At 40.5% G+C, this 18,102-nt stretch overlaps 1 protein-coding gene across 13 annotated transcripts in view; it reads left to right on the top strand.

Annotated features, from left to right (window-relative positions):
* The window catches only part of STXBP6 (syntaxin binding protein 6), a 239,641-nt gene that overhangs the window by 106,546 nt on the left and 114,993 nt on the right, over positions 1-18,102 (top strand). Inside the window, exon 4 of one of the 13 annotated variants that reach the window (XM_072838070.1) lies at positions 11,634-11,929. The exons of the other annotated variants lie outside the window; for them this stretch is intronic. Coding sequence (XP_072694171.1) covers positions 11,634-11,914 — 281 coding nt within the window. The 3' untranslated portion in view covers positions 11,915-11,929. Of the gene's footprint in view, positions 1-11,633; positions 11,930-18,102 lie in introns of those variants that run through there. 13 annotated transcript variants of the gene reach the window in all.

Genomic DNA, 18,102 nt, shown 5'->3' with positions numbered 1-18,102 from the left:
AAAAAAAAAAAAAAAAAACAAAATCTCTGAAAACCTGAATGTATGCAGGCAGTTTTCTTTTCTTTTAGCCAAATGCTGTGTACACATACATATATGCATAATTGTGCACACACACATAACAAAACTTACTGTCAAATAGTGATATTTAAAGACAAAACTTACAGCCAAGAAAATAATTGCTTAAGATTTTTTCATCATGTTTCTGCGTGCACGTTTAAAACATATAGCTATGATCTGAAATAGTCATATAAATTGCTTTATTCCAAATATTTGAAATGTGTATTTTTTTCACATTTTACTACCTCTGAAGTTGGAATGTCTCTTAGAATCTGTGATATCTTTAGATTGTTATCAGTCAGATGGGAGTCATAACATAATTGTGATTGCTGTGCAGAGTGGGCATAACTGCTCATATTGTCATCATTTCAATTTAGATAGGTTGAGTATAAATGCCCCGTAAACCTTCGAAGGATTATGTTGTTCAGCATATATATAAAGGCATGGGAATAGAGCAATGTGATATATAAGTCTTAAGTCTAAAAGAGCTCTATCAGTAAGTATAAAATATAAAAGTATGTGTCAAAAAGCATTGCGTCATGGTTTATTTGGTGGCTTCTTTATGTAATTGATGTTCTGTCAGTAACAGTGAATCTTGATAATCAAGAGCAACTTGGATATGATGAAAAACCAATATAGGAGATCAAGTACTTTGCAAAGTGAACATGGATTTTTTTCCCCTTTATATTCTTCCTGTGGGTATATTTTCCACTTCTCCATCTTACTAGAAACTAATTACACCCTCTATCTGCTATCCTCAGTCCTGTTACCTAAACATACTCTTCAGCCTTTGTCCATGTTCTTTGATACAGTTGTAATTTTAATAAACCAACTACTCTTTATATCTGAATAGGGTATCTCAAGAAACGTTTTCTTGAGTGTTAGTGGTTAATTGTGATGGAAGCCACTCTGGGTATGATCACCAGAATAATGAAGCAGTGTATTGGTTATAGAAAATGAGGCACCAAGTGCTTCTCTCCCTAAACTCCCTAACAGGTGATCATGATTTTTTTTTTTTAACGGATGCTATGATATGCAGGTAAAAGTTTTGTTTATAAAAGCCAAGGTATAACTACACAGTGCCACAGTCTCAAAAACATATGGTAAAGATTTCATCATAAAGGATAGGATTTATTTTTTTATTTTTCTAGGGAAGTGTGGCTTTTCCTCAGAAAGTAAAAGAGTTCAGTGGACAAACTAAAAATATGTTACAATACTTTCCACATTTTTTAGGAAAACACAGATACAGTGAGATCTGAGGGAAGCCCTGGCTGTGTTATCTCTCTGTGATCTGTCAGGGGGCACACTCTTATCAGAACAGTGGGATTAGCCATTCTGAAGAATACAGCACGGCTTAAGGTGGGTTTGGTTCTGAAAGCAGATTCATGGGATCCCTGGGTGGCGCAGCGGTTTGGCGCCTGCCTTTGGCCCAGGGCGCGATCCTGGAGACCAGGGATTGAATCCCACGTCGGGCTCCCGGTGCATGGAGCCTGCTTCTCCCTCTGCCTATGTCTCTGCCTCTCTCTCTCTCTCTGTGTGACTATCATAAATAAATAAAATTAAAAAAAAAAAATGAAAGCAGATTCGTTCTATACCAACAGAAGCCTAGCAGGTCTGGAAGAAATCTAACAAAATATTTCCGTACCTGTAGCCTGGGGAATATTTTTAAGCTCAGGTGCTTATCAGTTTCAGACTTGCACCTAGAAGACACAGCCATGTCCTTTTTTTTTTTTTTTTTTTGGAGTAATGAGGTGTTGCTTTGTAGTTAGAAGACTGCGTCATTTCTACATTCTCTAAAAGACCATTTGATATGACCCTGCTACCATTTCTGCCAAATTCCACTTTTCTAAGGGCTGGGATCTGAGAGAAGGGAGGGGAGAGTTAAGTGGAACATGTTTTCCTGAGAGTAGTCAATGCAGTTTATTGAACTATGCCCCGGGTGAAGTAGAGGTCACTTGCTTATCCTTTGTAGAACGTTAGTTATTTCTCCACTGAAGCCTTTTAAAGCTGGTCCAGTCTATAAAATTTTGTTGCTGATATAAATAGCTAATTTGAAGAAATTCCGCTTGTGCTGGGTATTCTTCTAGTCCTGAAAATCTAAATGGGAAACCAGACAAATGTTTATTAGCTTCCTTGGAAGTTCAACAATAAAATTTCCTGAAACTGCTGACGTGGGCACAAATGCTTTTTAGAACTGCAAGCTACTACGTTAAGTCTCTGCAGTCTCAAAAGACAAAATAATTTGCCATCCCAGAAAGAGAATGATTTAGCCTATATGTTATCATAGGCATAGAGACAGTCAGAAATCCAGCCTTTTGCCAGTATTTCACTCTTGAAGTGATTTACGGAGAAACAACTTCAGGTGTGTGTAGTAGGCATGGGGACAGGTGGCATAGGTGTTTGCCATTGCAGTGTTACCTGGCACCATGGAATTGGAAGATAGAAAGGTTTTCTGAGAATTCTGGTCTTGGAACAACTTTTTCAGAAATACCTGTGATTTTTCAAAGAGAGTAATTTTCTACAAACTTGAGGGCACCTGGGTGGCTCAGTGGTTGAGCATCTGCCTTTGCCTCAGCTCGTGATCCAGGGTCCTGGGATCGAGTTCTGCATCAGGCTCCCCATAGGGAGCCTGCTTCTCCCTCTGCCTATGTCTCTGCCTTTCCGTGTCTCTCATGAAAAAAATAAAATCTTTAAAAAAGTCTTTTTTTCTACAAACTTAGAGATTTTACTTAGCTAACCAGTCTGTACTTGGGATTGGTTAAAGAGCAAATTTCTGAAGAGTGGATCTCTTTGGAAGCTTGTGTTCCCCCTCTTTCTGAGCATACTCTTCTGTTTCAGTGTGAGACTTGAAAACCTGCAGGGTGTGTTTCCCTTTGTTGTCCTGCTGAACTTTTACCTAATATCTTCTAACATCTGTTGGCCTTGTGGAATGTCATACTTTTTTTTTTTTTTAATCTATTGCCTGTGTTGGGTTTGCATGGAAATTTCCAACCCAAGGGAACTATTTGGATTGATATTCAGAGTGCTTTTATTTTTCAGTAAATTTAAAGAGCACTAACAAATGTATTTTCTTCTTAATACCCATATGCTATAATACTAGAAATGCTTAAATATCAGGGAGGGCATGGTCTCAAGTACCTTTGGAATGAATTAATCAAAATAAACAATGATTAGATATGATAGCTGCAAGGCTGACTTGGAAGCTCTGAGCCAGTAATTGCGTGTTTTTGCTGTAATCACTAAGATGCTAAATTATTTCAGCTATATGTTTCTTATTTCTATATATAGGTTTATCAGTATCTGAAGTGATTACTAAAGAACTGGAAAGTGGTGTCAAAAGCTGGATGGGACACCCAATTCTAATTTGTTTTCACAGTATGAGGTTGTTAATACACTAATAAGCTAGTAGGAAAAGAAATAATGAGCTTATGAGCTAGAGACACTGTTACAATTATAAATGAACAACTTAGCATATGGCTGTGATGAGAATAAAAACAAAAATTGGGGGGCAAACCCACAAAATAAACCCTAAGGATGCCTAATTTGTTTAGAAACGTTGACAGGGAACAGGGTTAATGAGGGGTGAACTGGAATCTCTGTATTCCAGAATATTCTCTCCCCACTTTCCAGCTCTTTCCATCGTAGTGCTTGGTGAGGGCTGAACTCTTGCTCTCCCATGTGTGATTTTACACAGTTTGAAATTTTCCACTTGTTAATGACGTGAGTTTGTATAGATTCGGCCTGGTTTCCTAAGGAAGGCGAGAAGTCTATAGGGTTCTGACAGACCTAACCAATTAGGGATCAATTATTCGAAATTCAGGAGGACCATTTTGCAAAAGGCAGGACATCTCAGGGCACCTCAGTTTTCAATTTTCTGGGATTGTGTGCAGAGGTGTAACGACGCTGAATGGTAATTCAAAGCTGTCTGTGCAGTAAACTAAGATTAATGAGAATTAAACCCCTGAATGATTGTATGCTCTCTAGAACCAGAGGATAAGGACTTTTTGTTAAAAGTCGCAAGTATAAAGATTTGGGAATATTTCATTTTAAATGTTAACACAGCCCACTGACGGGAAGGAAACTATAATAAGGAAAAATAAGCACCAAACATATCTGGTTGACATTTCTGCTAATGTCACCCGAAGGAAGACTGCTGCAATCCATCCCTTGGATGAAGGACGAAGAGGGACTATGCTAGCCTGTTGTAGCACAAAAGCAGGGAAAAGACAATGTCAGAAGTGATTTAGAAAATAAATAAACTGTTCTTGAAGATATCTTTAGAGAAAAGGTTATTGCAAAGTATGATAGTTAGAAAAACTCTCTCAGCAAATCAAGATTTGAGTGATATCACTCCCAGGGTTTTTAAAGGATTTTGTGCATAATACACTCTGCCTTTGGCAATTCTAGATAACATGAAAAATAGTCTTGCTTGTTCCACCCACCTCTGTTTCAGGAGGATGTCAACACAGCCCAGAGGCCACTGAGAACCAAAGATTAACAGTGAAGAGAGGTGGATGGTGCAGCCCTGGAGAGTGGGTGCAGAAGGATACTCTGTAGGGCGAGTCAGGGAGTGGGGCCAGGTGTGGAAGTGTGGAAGCCCATGAGGAAGGCCCCAGCACTCACACTGCATCAGTCCTGCATTCACAAACATTCTTCTTTAATAATGAGTCACAAGTGCCTAATTCTCCATGCAGTACCTGAATATCATACCCTTAGCAAGAAAGCTTATCCGTTATGAGTTCCTCCCGCTTGCAGTTACATTGCTCAATACACAGACTTTCACTCATTCCTGTTTCCACCGAAAAGCTTTGAATTTGGGCAGCCCGGGTGGCTCAGTGGTTTAGCACCACCTTCTGTCCAGGACCTGATCCTGGAGACCTGGGATTGAGTCCCACGTCAGGCTCTCTGCAGGGAACCTGCTTCTGCCTCTGCCTGTGTCTCTGCCTCTCTGTCTCTGTCTCTGTCTCTCATGAATAAATAAATAAATAATTTTTTTAAAAAAAGCTTTGAATTTTACCCCATGATTTTTTAAATTAAGGAGCCACCTGGGCTATTACAAATTAGAAAATTTATTAAAAAATAAATAGCAGAACTAATACAGAATACTTTTCTTTACAGGCAAGGAACCAGGCAAAGAAAGGTGAAAGTAACCCAGCCACATGTATGCAGCCAGTTAGCTAGTGCCCAGCTAAAACATGTACTGAGGGATCCCTGGGTGGCGCAGCGGTTTAACGCCTGCCTTTGGCCCAGGGCGCAGTCCTGGAGACCCGGGATCAAATCCCACGTCGGGCTCCCGGTGCATGGAGCCTGCTTCTCCCTCTGCCTGTGTCTCTGCCTCTCTCTCTCTCTCTCTCTATCATAAATAAATAAAAATTAAAAAAATAAAAAATAAAAAAATAAATAAAACATGTACTGAGCAGCCTGGCTTCCTGGCCTGTTAACCATTATGCTTCCTCTCTTAAGGGACAAATGAACTTCCCTGCATTAGAAATATTATTTTTTAAAAAACCATGGTTTATCACTTATCTATAAGTGTACTCACCAGTTATGGGTAGAAATCTCCTTATTGAGCACAGCAAAATTTTAGGAGTTTCTTAGACTATATATTTTTCTCTGTAACTACAGTGAATAAAATATATGAAATCTCAGTTCTTTAACTTGCCTAGCATATATTGTTTCTTGCCCAAAATAAAATGCCTGGGTCAAGATGAACCTGTGGCATTCCTACATGAGTACCCATGTGACTAGTCAGAGAAATGTTTTGAACCCAAGGTCAGCATGAGAAGCAAATTTAGAAAGTGTGTTTAATCCCTCTGTTAGGCCACACTTGTCCTAATTTTCAACCTACTCGTGATTTCCATTGTGTTCTGCTCCCTTTAGCAAGAATTTATTTTCCCCTCTTTTCATCAAGACTTAGCAAGACTGGTGGGAAATCAAATAAATGCTTGCTTGTTTGTTTATACAAAGAAGAAAAATGGAAAGAAACAAGCATAAAAGTTCCTTGCCAAAAATTAAATAAAACTAGACAGGCAGCAGACAGAGAGATTTGAGAACGTGTCAGAGCCCTCCCTGCATAAATATTTCCATTGTAACAGTACTGTTCTCTGTGTTACATCCAAGTTGCTCAGAAACACGTCTCCCTTACCAGTTTTCTAGCTAATACATATGAGGGGACTTTTGGCAGGGAGGATGTGAGCTACTTCTTTCTTTGAGTTAAGAGGTAGCTTCCCAACAAATCGAAAAGTTGTTTTTTAGTTGGACTCTTCTCCTTTTCCCTTTTTTAATATAAGAGACAGATGGAGATTATAAAACGTATTTCTGGGAGGTATTTGCAGACTATAAGATAATTTGAAAACCTGTTGTGCAAGCTTATTCAGTATTTCTAAAATTAATTAAGCAATTACTACTGTTTTGTTAGATCCATACATAAGTGCTTGTTACTCTCTAGAATTGCTTGTTGCAGAGAAATGACTCAAAAATCCTGTGGAGTTGAGAAGTGTCGACTGGAGGAATGCCAAGGCTCCTTTACTGGTGTCTGTCTGGGACAGGACAGTCCCTGGCCTAAGCCAGTCACTTCCTTTCGCCCACTGAGTTTCACGTTTATAGAGGCAAATCCCTGAATAGCTGTGACATTACCTTAAGGTGTGATTTCTGACCATGTTACTTCCATTGTTTTGCCTCTGTAATTGCTTGTGCCTGGAGTGGAAAGAGTTTTATTTTCACGAGTGATGGCATGAAACGTTCTGATCTTTGGGGTACCTAGATCTTTGTGCTCAGCTGTCTGCAATGTGTTTCCTGTGACACTGACACCTAATCCAGAGCTGTCTTCTTCATTTAGGTGTGTCTTGTAGTGAGAGGAAGGACTCTTAAGAGGTTGATGGCTAACCCATATTTTGTGAATAATTAAATTAAATGCATTCAGGGGAATTCACCGTTTCATGAAGTTCTATTGTGAATTCACTTTTAAGGTCAAGTCTCACCCCTGGGTGATTCCATGTCTTTACATGTCACATATTTTGAAGGTGGGGTACATTTCTGACTAGGAGTGGCTTATCAGGGACACCTGGGTGGCTCAGTGGTTGAATGTCTACCTTTGGCTCAGGTCATGATCCTGGGTTCCTGGGATCAAGTCCCACATCAGGCTTCCTGCATGGCGCCTGCTCCTGCTTTGCCCTCTGCCTGTCTCTGCCTCTCTCTGTGTGTCTCTCATGAATAAATAAATAAAATCTTAAAAAAAAAAAAAGAGTAGCTTATCAAATTAAGTATAGTATCCTGAATGCAAAACTGAACCCTGCTAATTGTATGAGCCAAAGGATATCTTAGTACAACGGTACCTTACTTTTTTATGGTAGCTGATTTTTAGCTATAACTTTTTTGGAGGAATCTGTTAAAAGGAGTTCAGTAGATATCACTTCCTTGTGACAGTACCCTGAACGTCCCTTTGCAGAATTGTTTCTTCCCATAAGCATATACCTCTAGCCCGTAACTTGTCATAATCTGACATTTTATACTCAGCGGTGTTCCTGGCTGTGTCCCCATCAAGTGTGAGTGCCCCCCAGGACCTAAGGACTGTGACTTGTCATCCAGGTATCCCCCAGCACCAGCATGACAGTGAGTGAATGTAAGAGGAGGTAAACACACGCTTGACTTAGTGTATTCTTTGAAGGAATATACAGGTAAAGAGATGGTTAGTGAGAATGTGGAAACCCTGAATAGGACATGGAGTTAATGAATAAGAACTAAAAATGGGTCATGACCATTGCCACATTTATTTTTTTCTATTACTCCCTTGGAGTTTAAGATTTTATCTACTCTTTGTAAAGATTTATTCATTTATTTTAGAGAGAGTATAGCAGGGGGAGGAGCAGAGGGAGAGGGAATCCCAAGCAGACTCTGTACAGAGCACAAAACAGGGTTCTATCTCACAACCCTGAGATCATGACCTGAACCGAACCAAGAGTTGGACGCTTACCTGACTGCAATCCCCCAGGCACCCCAAGATTTTACTATTTCTAACTGAACTCAGAGGTCTGTGTAGTGATTTGTAATCTTTTTAAGGAATAATTGCTTTGCTGGGTTAGTAGTGAGCCACTTGGCTCATTGTGAGTACCTGTCAACCCTCAGCATCTCCATGTCAGTACAGTTTTGGTGTCTGTTTATTCTAGTATGGGAAGCACTTTCCTGGGCCATTTCCACAAAAATAAAAATAGTTAATACAGCAAAACAAAGACATAAAATAATTGATGCTCAAACCATGCATAAATATAAACTTGATATTTGGCCAATGGTATTGCAGGTCACTGAGGCAAGGATGAGCCAACTATTCAATAATTGGATCTATGACATTTGATTATTCATAATGAGAAGAAAGTAGGCTTCTAGCTCATACCAAAAACAAAAATCAATTTTAGGTAGGCTAAAGATGGAAATATAAAAAGCAAAGCTTTTTAGCTCTTAGTGGAAAATAGTAACGGTCTGTTCTTACTTTCTCAGAGTGAAGAAAGATTTCTTAAACAGCAGGCAGGACAGACAAATTATAAAGGAAAAGATTGTTCATTTGACTATAGTAATATGAAAATCTTTTGTACCCTAAAATTGTCATCAACAAAGTGAAAAATTGCAACATTCAAGAAGACTTTTACAACTGTATATAACTGACCAAGGGTTAGAATTTTTATGAATCAGTGAGAACAACCAAGCAGAAAATGGGCAAAGGCTAGGAGCAGGGAACTCGAAGAAGAGGAAATGACCAATAAGCATGGAAGATGTTCAGCCTCAGTAGTAATCAAGAAAATATTAATTAAAACAAAATGCCATCTCACACTCATCAGATTGGAAAAAGGTTTTGAAATTTGGAAACACAGGCATTGGTGAAGATGTAGAGCAATGGGAGCTCTAATACATTGTGAGTGAAAATGTGAATTGATATAACCACTTTAGACAACCGTTTGACAACAACCAGTAGGGTGTAAGATGAGCTTATAGGGCTTAGCTAACTAGTTATACCCTAGAGAGACTGACATGTTCTTAAGGAAACATGAAAAAAAAAATCCAGGACAACCTTGTTAGTAATACTGAAAAATCAAACATAACTAGCTATAAATAGGAAAATGGATGAATAAATTGTGTAATTTTGATAAAATGGAATAGTACACAGCCATGAAAATGACTAAAGCTCTATGAATCAACATGACTAAATCTCACAACTATTATGTCAAACAAAAATAGCAAGTTGTAGAAGGGAAGTTTATATGAACTGCCATTTATATGAAGTTTAACAAATACAGAAATGTCACATATTGTGTAGGCTCGATAATATGTATAATGATATGCCTGGGCATTCTTAACATCAAATTCAAATTTTTAGTCATCTATGTGCAGGTAGGGGAATCGTGAGTAAGAATGGATATACAAAGACATCAGTGGTGCTTGCTATGTGTTATTTCTTATACTGGGCTTGTGGATCCTTGAGTATTTGTTATTTACCTTTTTGAATGTCAGAAATATCTATTTCATATTAAAATATAAGCAGAAGGAAGGAATACTTGGGGTTTTTTTAAAGATTTTATTTATTTACTCATCAGAGACACACAGAGGCAGCGACATAGGCAGAGGGAAAAGCAGGCTTCATGCAGGGAGCCTCATGTGGGTCTCAGTCCCAGGACCCCAGGATCACGACCTGAGCCGAAGGCAGATGCTCAACCACTGCGCCACTCAGGTGCCCTGGAAGGAATATTTTTTAACTAGGAAACAGAAATTAAAGATTAGAATTACTGAATCCAACGTAACGTGACTCAAAGCTGTGGTATGCATAAGTCCATCATTGAGCTGGACTTGTCATTCTTTCACTTAAATTCATTTATGATCTGAATCTTCTTCTCAAACTCCACTACATGTCTATTAATCAAGTGTGCTCTCATCCCTGCCACTGCTTCTCATCCATTTGAGCTACTGGTGCCATTACTTTTCCTTTTCTTTAAAATAGAGGGCCGAGGGCCTGTCTTCCTCTTGCCCCAGCCAGGCTGTCATCTCTGAAAAAATAATCTCTTTCCCTTCTTACCTCTCTAAGTACACTGACCTTCCCCTTACTAAATCTTAGTGGCAAAAAATATAAATCAATCAATCAATCAATCTTAGAGGCTGGAAATCTCCTTGTTTTCAAACTTCCCCCTAAGAATGCATTTTTTTCTAGAGTCTTCTAATTCCTAGAAGTACACAGGAATGTGGTCCTTTCCAACAGCAGCTTGGACCCCAGATAAAATGCATCCTTCCACTTGCCATATTTTCTTTTCCATCCATCTGTCTGCCTAAAAGCACACTGACTAGGAATCAGAATGTGATGACTTCTGCCCTCGGCTTCCCCTCATACTGACTGCATGGCTTTGCAGAGGTCACTCAATCCCTCTGAGCCTTGGGTTTTTTGTTTTGTTTTGATTTGTTTTTCATCTATAAAGTTAGGGATTGGTTTTGATGATCTCTGAGACACCCCTTCAAGTGTGAAATTCTTTGGTAATTTTCCATTGAGGGAAGAGTTGGGGGAAGAGGGCAGGAAATGAATCAGGGGCTGAGGACCTTACGGAGCATTGGAGGTTGACTCCTCCTGGGGAGAAAGCTGCTGGCAGAAGAGAAGAAATTTGGGAAATTGATTGTAAAAAGGAAGACCCACATAAATGACCGAATGAAGGATGAGAGGAGTCCGGGCAAGGCCCATAACACGATGCTTGGTTCTGTGAAAACAGCAGGCTGAGGATGGAGGAATGTGGAGTCTACTGGGTGGGCATCTTTCCAAGTAAGAGCAATGGTGGAGGGGGGCAGCAGAAAAGAGCCTAGGGACCCAGCCACCAAGAGTGGGAATGTGGGGCTGACTTTGAAACAAGAAATAGCTGAGAAGTAAAAGGAAGGGTGGGGGCTTTTGTGCCATGTTCTTCTTTAAAAATATAGTAGGAAGGGCAGTAGTCAATAAAATAGGTTAAAATAGGCAGATGGGGGCGATCTCCTTCTCATGAGACAATGACTGTAATTTACTGCCTGAATCTGAGTGGCTGGGGCCCATGCAATGTGCATCTTCCTACTAGTGTAACAGGGACGGGCCTTCAGATGGTTTTAAAAAGGGGAACCAAGCTCCTGTTATTTGAACGCCAGTTTTAACTCTTGAATTGGCTTAGCCTCCTACCCCCTTAGAATCAAATTGCATTGAAACAAAAAAGGAAGAATTCACCGTTAAACAAGACACACTTGATAGCCAGAAAGGGTATTGTGTAGATTAAATTAAACTGATGCTTTTGGAGATGTGTTTACAAATACTGGAAAGTTTTAGTGAAATTACACTTCTTAGGTCATAACTATAAATTCTTGCATAGAGATTACATTTGGCACTCATCACCTTATTAAACTGTTAGACGGCCTCACTATATGTTCCTGATGGAGGCTGGAGTGATATAGCTCATTCCAGGTTTGCTGTATTCAATGGAATAGAACAGTAGTAATTGTTACCTTTTGTTGATATCTTACTTGTACAGCATGTGTTAAATACTTTACAAATGTTTCTTTGACTCCTTACCACATTCCCATTGTAGAGAGAAGAAAAACGAGGCTTACAAAGATAATACAACTTGCCTACCAAGTGGCAACAACTGAAAAGTGGAGCCTGTTTGGAACTGGGTCTGTCTGTCTGTCTCAAAAGCCAGACTTATTAAGGTCTAAACCCTCTAGTGCCTTGTGCCTGTTGTGCAGTCAACAATACATCCCACAGGCCAGATTTCTGGATCTTATATTTGTTTGTATCGTCTCTGTGGTTACAGCATGTGCTCTTCCACTGATAACCAAGCTTGTTTTCCCATTTCCCAGAAATAAGTAAAACAGATCACAGTTTGGAAAGAGGGGGAAATCTCCAGTTACCAATAGGAATTGCTGGCAAAACTTCATTATGCTAAAAGTTAGATGTCTTAGGACAATTGGTAATGAAGATGAGAGACTGTGAGATGGTTGGGGACTTGAAGGTTCCCAACATGCATTGGGGATTGGCAGGTGAGGAAGACAGAGAGCAGGCTTGCCGCGGTCCTCAGGGAACAGCAGGACCCCACTGGGGCAGAGGCCTTAATGGTTGACAGAATCTTTCCAATTCAAGTAAGTTATGGCATGTCAATCAGGGTTCTCCAGAGAAACAGAAACTATGGGATATATAGGATAAATAGAATGAGATTTATTATGAGGGATTGGCTCACACAATTAATCGGACCTAAGAAGTTTCATGCTTTGCTATCTGCAGAACGCTGGTAGTGGGATTCTAGTCCAAACCCAAAGGCCTGAGAATCAGGGGAGCCAATGTAGAAGACCCAGCCAAGTCCAAAGGCCCAAGGATCAGGAGCACTGATGTGTGAGAACTGGAAAAGGTAGATGTCCCAACTCAGGCAGTTGGCAAATTTGCCCTTCTCTCACCTTTTTTCCTACTCAGGCCCTCAGCAGATTGGATTGTATGGTGCCCCCCTCATTGATGAGGGCAGTCTTCTTCACTCAGTGCACAGAGCCAAATGCCAATCTCTTTTCAAGCCGCCCTCACGAACACACCCAGAAATAATGTTTTACTAGCTGAGCATCCCTTAGCCCAGTCAAGCTGACACATAAAATTAACCATCACATGTGGCAAGTGTTTTATTAAAAGTGGACAGAAGACGAGCTAGAAATGTGCTTACTTGAGGGCCTTGAGTTACAGTCTCATCAAACTAGAGAAAGAGTAGTTAGAGGATTGCCAGCAAGGAAGGCTAGCGTAACTCCTGAGGACTTAGCTCATCTCTTTGGAAACAATAAAGACAAAATGTTAAGAGTGTTAATCAAACATTAAAAATAGGTAGGGATTTTAACGAGCAGATGTTTTTCAACTGTTAAAATGGAACCACTAAAAACAAATTGTAGGTGATCATCTCATTATTGTTTAAAATGGCCACATTTAACACATCTCCTTTAGAAAATAATTTTGCATGCAAGCCCAGGACACTCACACACCTCTAAGTATGTCTTGGGTACTGAGTACCTAATTCTTTGCTTTCTTTGATTTCTGAATACTATGAGTAAGTATACTGGTGAGCTTCAAGATTGGTTTGTGTTGCTTTTTGATAACCTAGCTGCTGTTTGATGTTCTGTTCCCTTGAACTGGGGAAAAACAAAAGCTACACGTGAAATTTTAAAGTCTCCGTGTAAGAATCCCTGGAAGGCTAAACTTTTTTGAAAAGTTTCTCTCCTCTTAATTTACTTTAGATTCTTTTCATAAATGAAGCTTCTGTGATGTTCCATTTGACCTGACTTGTCTCTCCTAGATCCTACTGAGTAGCTATTTTTCTCCTTATTACTAGCAATTTTAAAGTTTCACTTGGGCACTGCAAGCAAGTAAAGACTTAAAAGACGTTAACCTCGCTATCACCCACCCACCTCATCCTCAAGAAAATACTTTTGTGTGTGCAGGAAGCACCTTGCATGTACAACCACTCACCTCCTCCCACTGTTTTTGCTAACAAGTATACATTTATTTGATTGACTAAATCACTATCTTACACAAAGAAAATGTAGGGCTTGAGGTAGAGTCACAGATGTGAAGCTCCCTTACAGGTTTGTTAAAATCACCACAGATCGAACAAAATCACCCCTAGTTTCTAAGTGGGAGCAGAATTTAAAGTACTAAGCTCTTGGGAGGGCAATTTGGTTTAAAAGAAAAAAATCCTTGGGCAGCCCGGGTGGCTCACGGTTTAGCGCCGCCTTCAGCCCAGGGTGTGATCCTGCAGTCCTGGGATCGAGCCCCACGTCGGGCTCCCTGCATGGAGCCTGCTTCTCCCTCTGCCTGTGCCTCTGCCTCTGTGTGTGTGTGTCTCTCTCATGAATAAATAAGAAAGAAAGAAAAAAATCCTGTGGAATCTTTTCTGAAGAGGAATAATTCTTCTCCAAAGGAATCCAATGAACCCCAGAGGTAACTTAAATTTGGGGGTTTGTTTTGGGGGCGGGGTTGGGCTTTTTGTTTTGTTTTGCTTTGCTTTGTTTTGTTTTTGGTTGGTTTTTTTGTTTGTTTTTTTTTTTTTTGTTTTTTGCCTTTACTTGGAAGTTGCCAAAACACCCAAAATGCTTTTGTGGAGGATTGGGAAGTGAAACCCCACACCTCTCTACCAGAGTTCTTGCCAGAGGGTAATTTTTCCTTCCTTAGAAACCTTCTCTTCGGTCTGATCTCCTAGTTACCGGATCATGTGCCTGAGTCAGAAGGAGATTTGAAAATGAGGTTATTCTAAGCGACGGAGACAGAAATTGCCCCGAAAGCCCTTGATCTGAGGGCGCTGAGCTCCGCAGGGTGCCCGTTGTGTAAGTAGGGAGACAGCTGGGCCCCCGACGCCGGCAGCAGGTCACCCTGAGCGCAGCGGGCCGGGCCTGGCCTGGGGGGGGCGGCCGTGTGGGAGCCCCGGGGACAGCCGGGACCCCAGGGCCGCGCACCTGCACCTGCTTCCCCGCCCGTCGCCGCCCCGAGCCCCGAGCCACGGCCCCAGGCGGGCAACCACTCGCTGCTTCCTGGCGCAGCTGGGGCGGGGGCGCCCTTCTTTCAAACTCTTGCTTTGAAGTGGAAGTGAAGCCTGACACTTAGACCAGATACTCGCCGATTCAGACTCCAAGACGAGATGTCCTGATTTCGCTTTCCCGCGTTTCTTCTGGTCAACGGCCCGTTGTGTTTCAGGTTAGGAGGAACCCAGCGCTGGTGGACGGTCTCCTGGAGAGGGCGGCGGGGCATTCTGCTGAGTGGAGAGATCCTTACAAAGTCCTTCGCAACAAAGCCATCCTTACAAATACTTACAATTCACTTTTTTTTTTTTTAAGATTTTATGTATTTATTCATGAGAGACACACAGAGAGAGGCAGAGACACAGGCAGAGGGAGAAGCAGGCTCCATGCAGGGAGCCCAATGTGGGACTCGATGCCGGGACCCTGGGGTCACAACCTGAGCCGAAGGTGGACGCTGAATCGCTGAGCCACCCAGATGCCCCCAATTCATTTTCTTAAATGAAACTTTGTCTCCCTTTTCTTCCATTTCACTAGCTACACGAGAGTTGCCGTTGGTTGGACATCCATGCCTGCAGTTAATTTCTTAATTTTTTTTAGGAGATAATCACCTCTTTTCAAAAAAATTAAATCTTTTCAGAATACTCAAGAGTATCAGTGGCTTCCTTAACACTGTGAACAGGCTGATAATTCAGGCCCTTTGACAATTACTTTAGGTTTATAGTAATATAATTTGAATAAAACCATCATGGGTCATTCTTCTGTGCCTTTACCCACACTACCTTTTTTTTTAAGTATTCCTTTATTGATATGTAATTTATATATCATAGAGTTAATCCTTTTAGAGTGTACAATTCAGTGGGTTTTTTTTTTAGAATATTCACAGACTTATGGGAACATCACTATTGTTTACTTCCCCACTATGATCATACCGCTCCAGAAACTTCATACCCATCAACACACAGTCCTCATCTCTCCCCTGTCTAGTCCCCTAGCAACCACCCATCTTCTTTCTGTCTCTGCATTTATCTCGGGGAATTCATATCAATGAAATCATACAGTCTTTTGTGACTAGCTTCTTTCATTTAACATGATATTTGAAACATTCATCCATCATGTAACATATATCAGTACGTCATTCCTTTCGATTGCCAAATAATCTCCCATTGTATGAACATAACACAACTTGTTTACCCGTTTATCACCTGATGGACAGCTGAGTTGGTGATAGGCAGAATAATAGCACCCAAAGATGCCCATGTCCTGATCCCTGGACCTGTAACTGTGTTATCTTAACATGGTAAAAGGGATTTTATGTGGTTAAGGACTTTTTGAGATAAGTTGTTCCTGGATTATCTAGTGAGACTAATCTAATCCCTCGAGGCTCTAAAAGAGGAAAGCCTTTCAAGTCTTTGGCCCAAGGGAAATGGGACTATGGAAGAAATATCAAAGTGATGCAACATTGCTGGCTTTCAAAATGGAACAGAAGGTCATGAGCCAAGGAATGTGGTGGGTTCTAAATAGAAGCTGGAAAAAAAAAGGAGACAGATTATCCCCCTGTGCTTCCAGAAAGGAGTGAGACCTACAGACTTTAACATAAATCTGTATTGTCTTAAACCATTTAGTTTGTAGTAATGTGCTACAGCAGCAATAGAAAAATCATACAAGATTGTTTCCACTCTTTGACTTTTGTGACCAGTGCTGCCATGAACATTTGTGTTGAAGTATTTGTGTGGACAAATTTTTCCTGGCTACCTATGGGGGAATCATGGGGTCATATGGTAACTGTACATTTAATATATCGACAACTGCCAGTTTTACAAAGGGGCTGCACCATTTTATATTCCCATCAACAGTGCTTCCATGTCCCCATGTCTTCACCAACACTTGTTACTGTCTGTCCTTTTGATTTTAGCTATCCTAGTGGATGTCAAGAGGTGTCTCATTGTGTGGTTTGGTGTGCATTTTCCTAATGACTAATGATGTTAACCATCTTTTCATGTGCTTTTTACTTATTTGTATATCTTTGTTAGGAATATTTATTCAAACCGTTTGTCCACTTTGAAAGTTGGCTTGTCTTTATTGTTGAATTATTTATATATTCTGAATACAAATCCCCTATCAGATATACAGGTAAATATTTTCTCCCATTCTATGGGTTGTCTTTTCACTGATGGTTCTTTTTTCATCACAAGCTTTTAAATTTGTTGAAGGACAAAGTCCAATTTATTTATTTTTTTCCTTTATGCTTTCCATGTCAAAGAAAGTACTGCCTAATCCAAGGTCACAAAAATTTAGACCAAGATTTTTAAAGTTTTACCTATTACATTTGGGTCACTCGTTCTGAGTCGATTTTTATACACAGTGTAGAACAGATCTCCAACTTCACTCTTTTGTTATGTAGATATCCAGTTTTGTTGGGACTTAGAGGCAAGATGTTTTTAATTCAACTGCTGTAGATTATTTTTGGGGTGTCCTGGTGCTGCTGGTGCTTGGGGAAGGCTGCTGCTGAAGCTGTGCTCCATGTCTGTAACTCGCTGTGCTGGGGACAGCCTTTCCTCACTGTGGTCTCCAGTGAAGATTGTGTAATGAGCCTCCTGGTCCCAGATGGGTTGCCAGTACCTTGTCAAAAAGTGCAAGATAGAGGGCGCCTGGACGGCTCAGTCAGTTAAGCATCTGTCTTTGGCTCAGGTCATGATCTCAGGGTCCTAGGACTGAGCTCCACATTGGGCTCCCTGTTCAGCAGGGAAGTCGGCTTCTAGTCCCTCCCCCCAGCTTATGTGCACCCACTCTCGTTTTCTCTCAAATCTTTTTAAGTGAAAAACAGGAAACTACACACACTTTTTTGCTGCCTCATCCTTCCTTTTTCTCTAGTTTTTGTTTCATTCCTAACAGTATTGGATCTTTTCCTTCAAAATTATTGCATGAGTTGCCATGATCTGGAGAAACACTGAAAAGGGATTTTAGTATTACTTTTCCTCACAAATTTGGAGTTGCTCAATGTTGAATTAATGAATGGAAATTCCCTGGAAATTATCAAGTGCACCAGGGGCTTACTTGCATTTTCTTCCTCCTGTTCTCAACTTGCCTTAAACTATGCTTGCTGTGCAGACAGGTTTTTTTCAGTATTCTTTTTTTTTTTTTTTTTTTTTTTTTTTAGTATTCTTAAATCTAGGACTGCTCTGTGCCATCCCTAGTTTACCCATGACAGGATGACCCTGGGAAGTAACTAAGGTCTAGGAATGGTCATGTTTATGGCCAGTTTACTTCTGATTCCTATGCTGGAGAAGTCCTTACTCTACTAAGGACGAGTTTCTTAAAGTAATGCTTCTCAAACTTGAGGAATTTCATTAAAATGCAGATTATAACTTATGTATGGATGAAACCCTGAGATTCTGCATTTCTAATCATCTTCCAGGTATGCTGATTCTGTCAGTCCATGGACCACACTTTGAGAAGAAAGTTCCCCAGGGATCACAGATTCTAAGGGGGAATTCAGGAGCTGGTGAACTTTGG

The sequence above is a fragment of the Canis lupus genome, chromosome 9 (genome assembly GCF_048164855.1).
Source record: "Canis lupus baileyi chromosome 9, mCanLup2.hap1, whole genome shotgun sequence".
NCBI classification, from domain to species: domain Eukaryota; kingdom Metazoa; phylum Chordata; class Mammalia; order Carnivora; family Canidae; genus Canis; species Canis lupus.
This window is presented reverse-complemented; position numbering and strand designations above follow the sequence as displayed.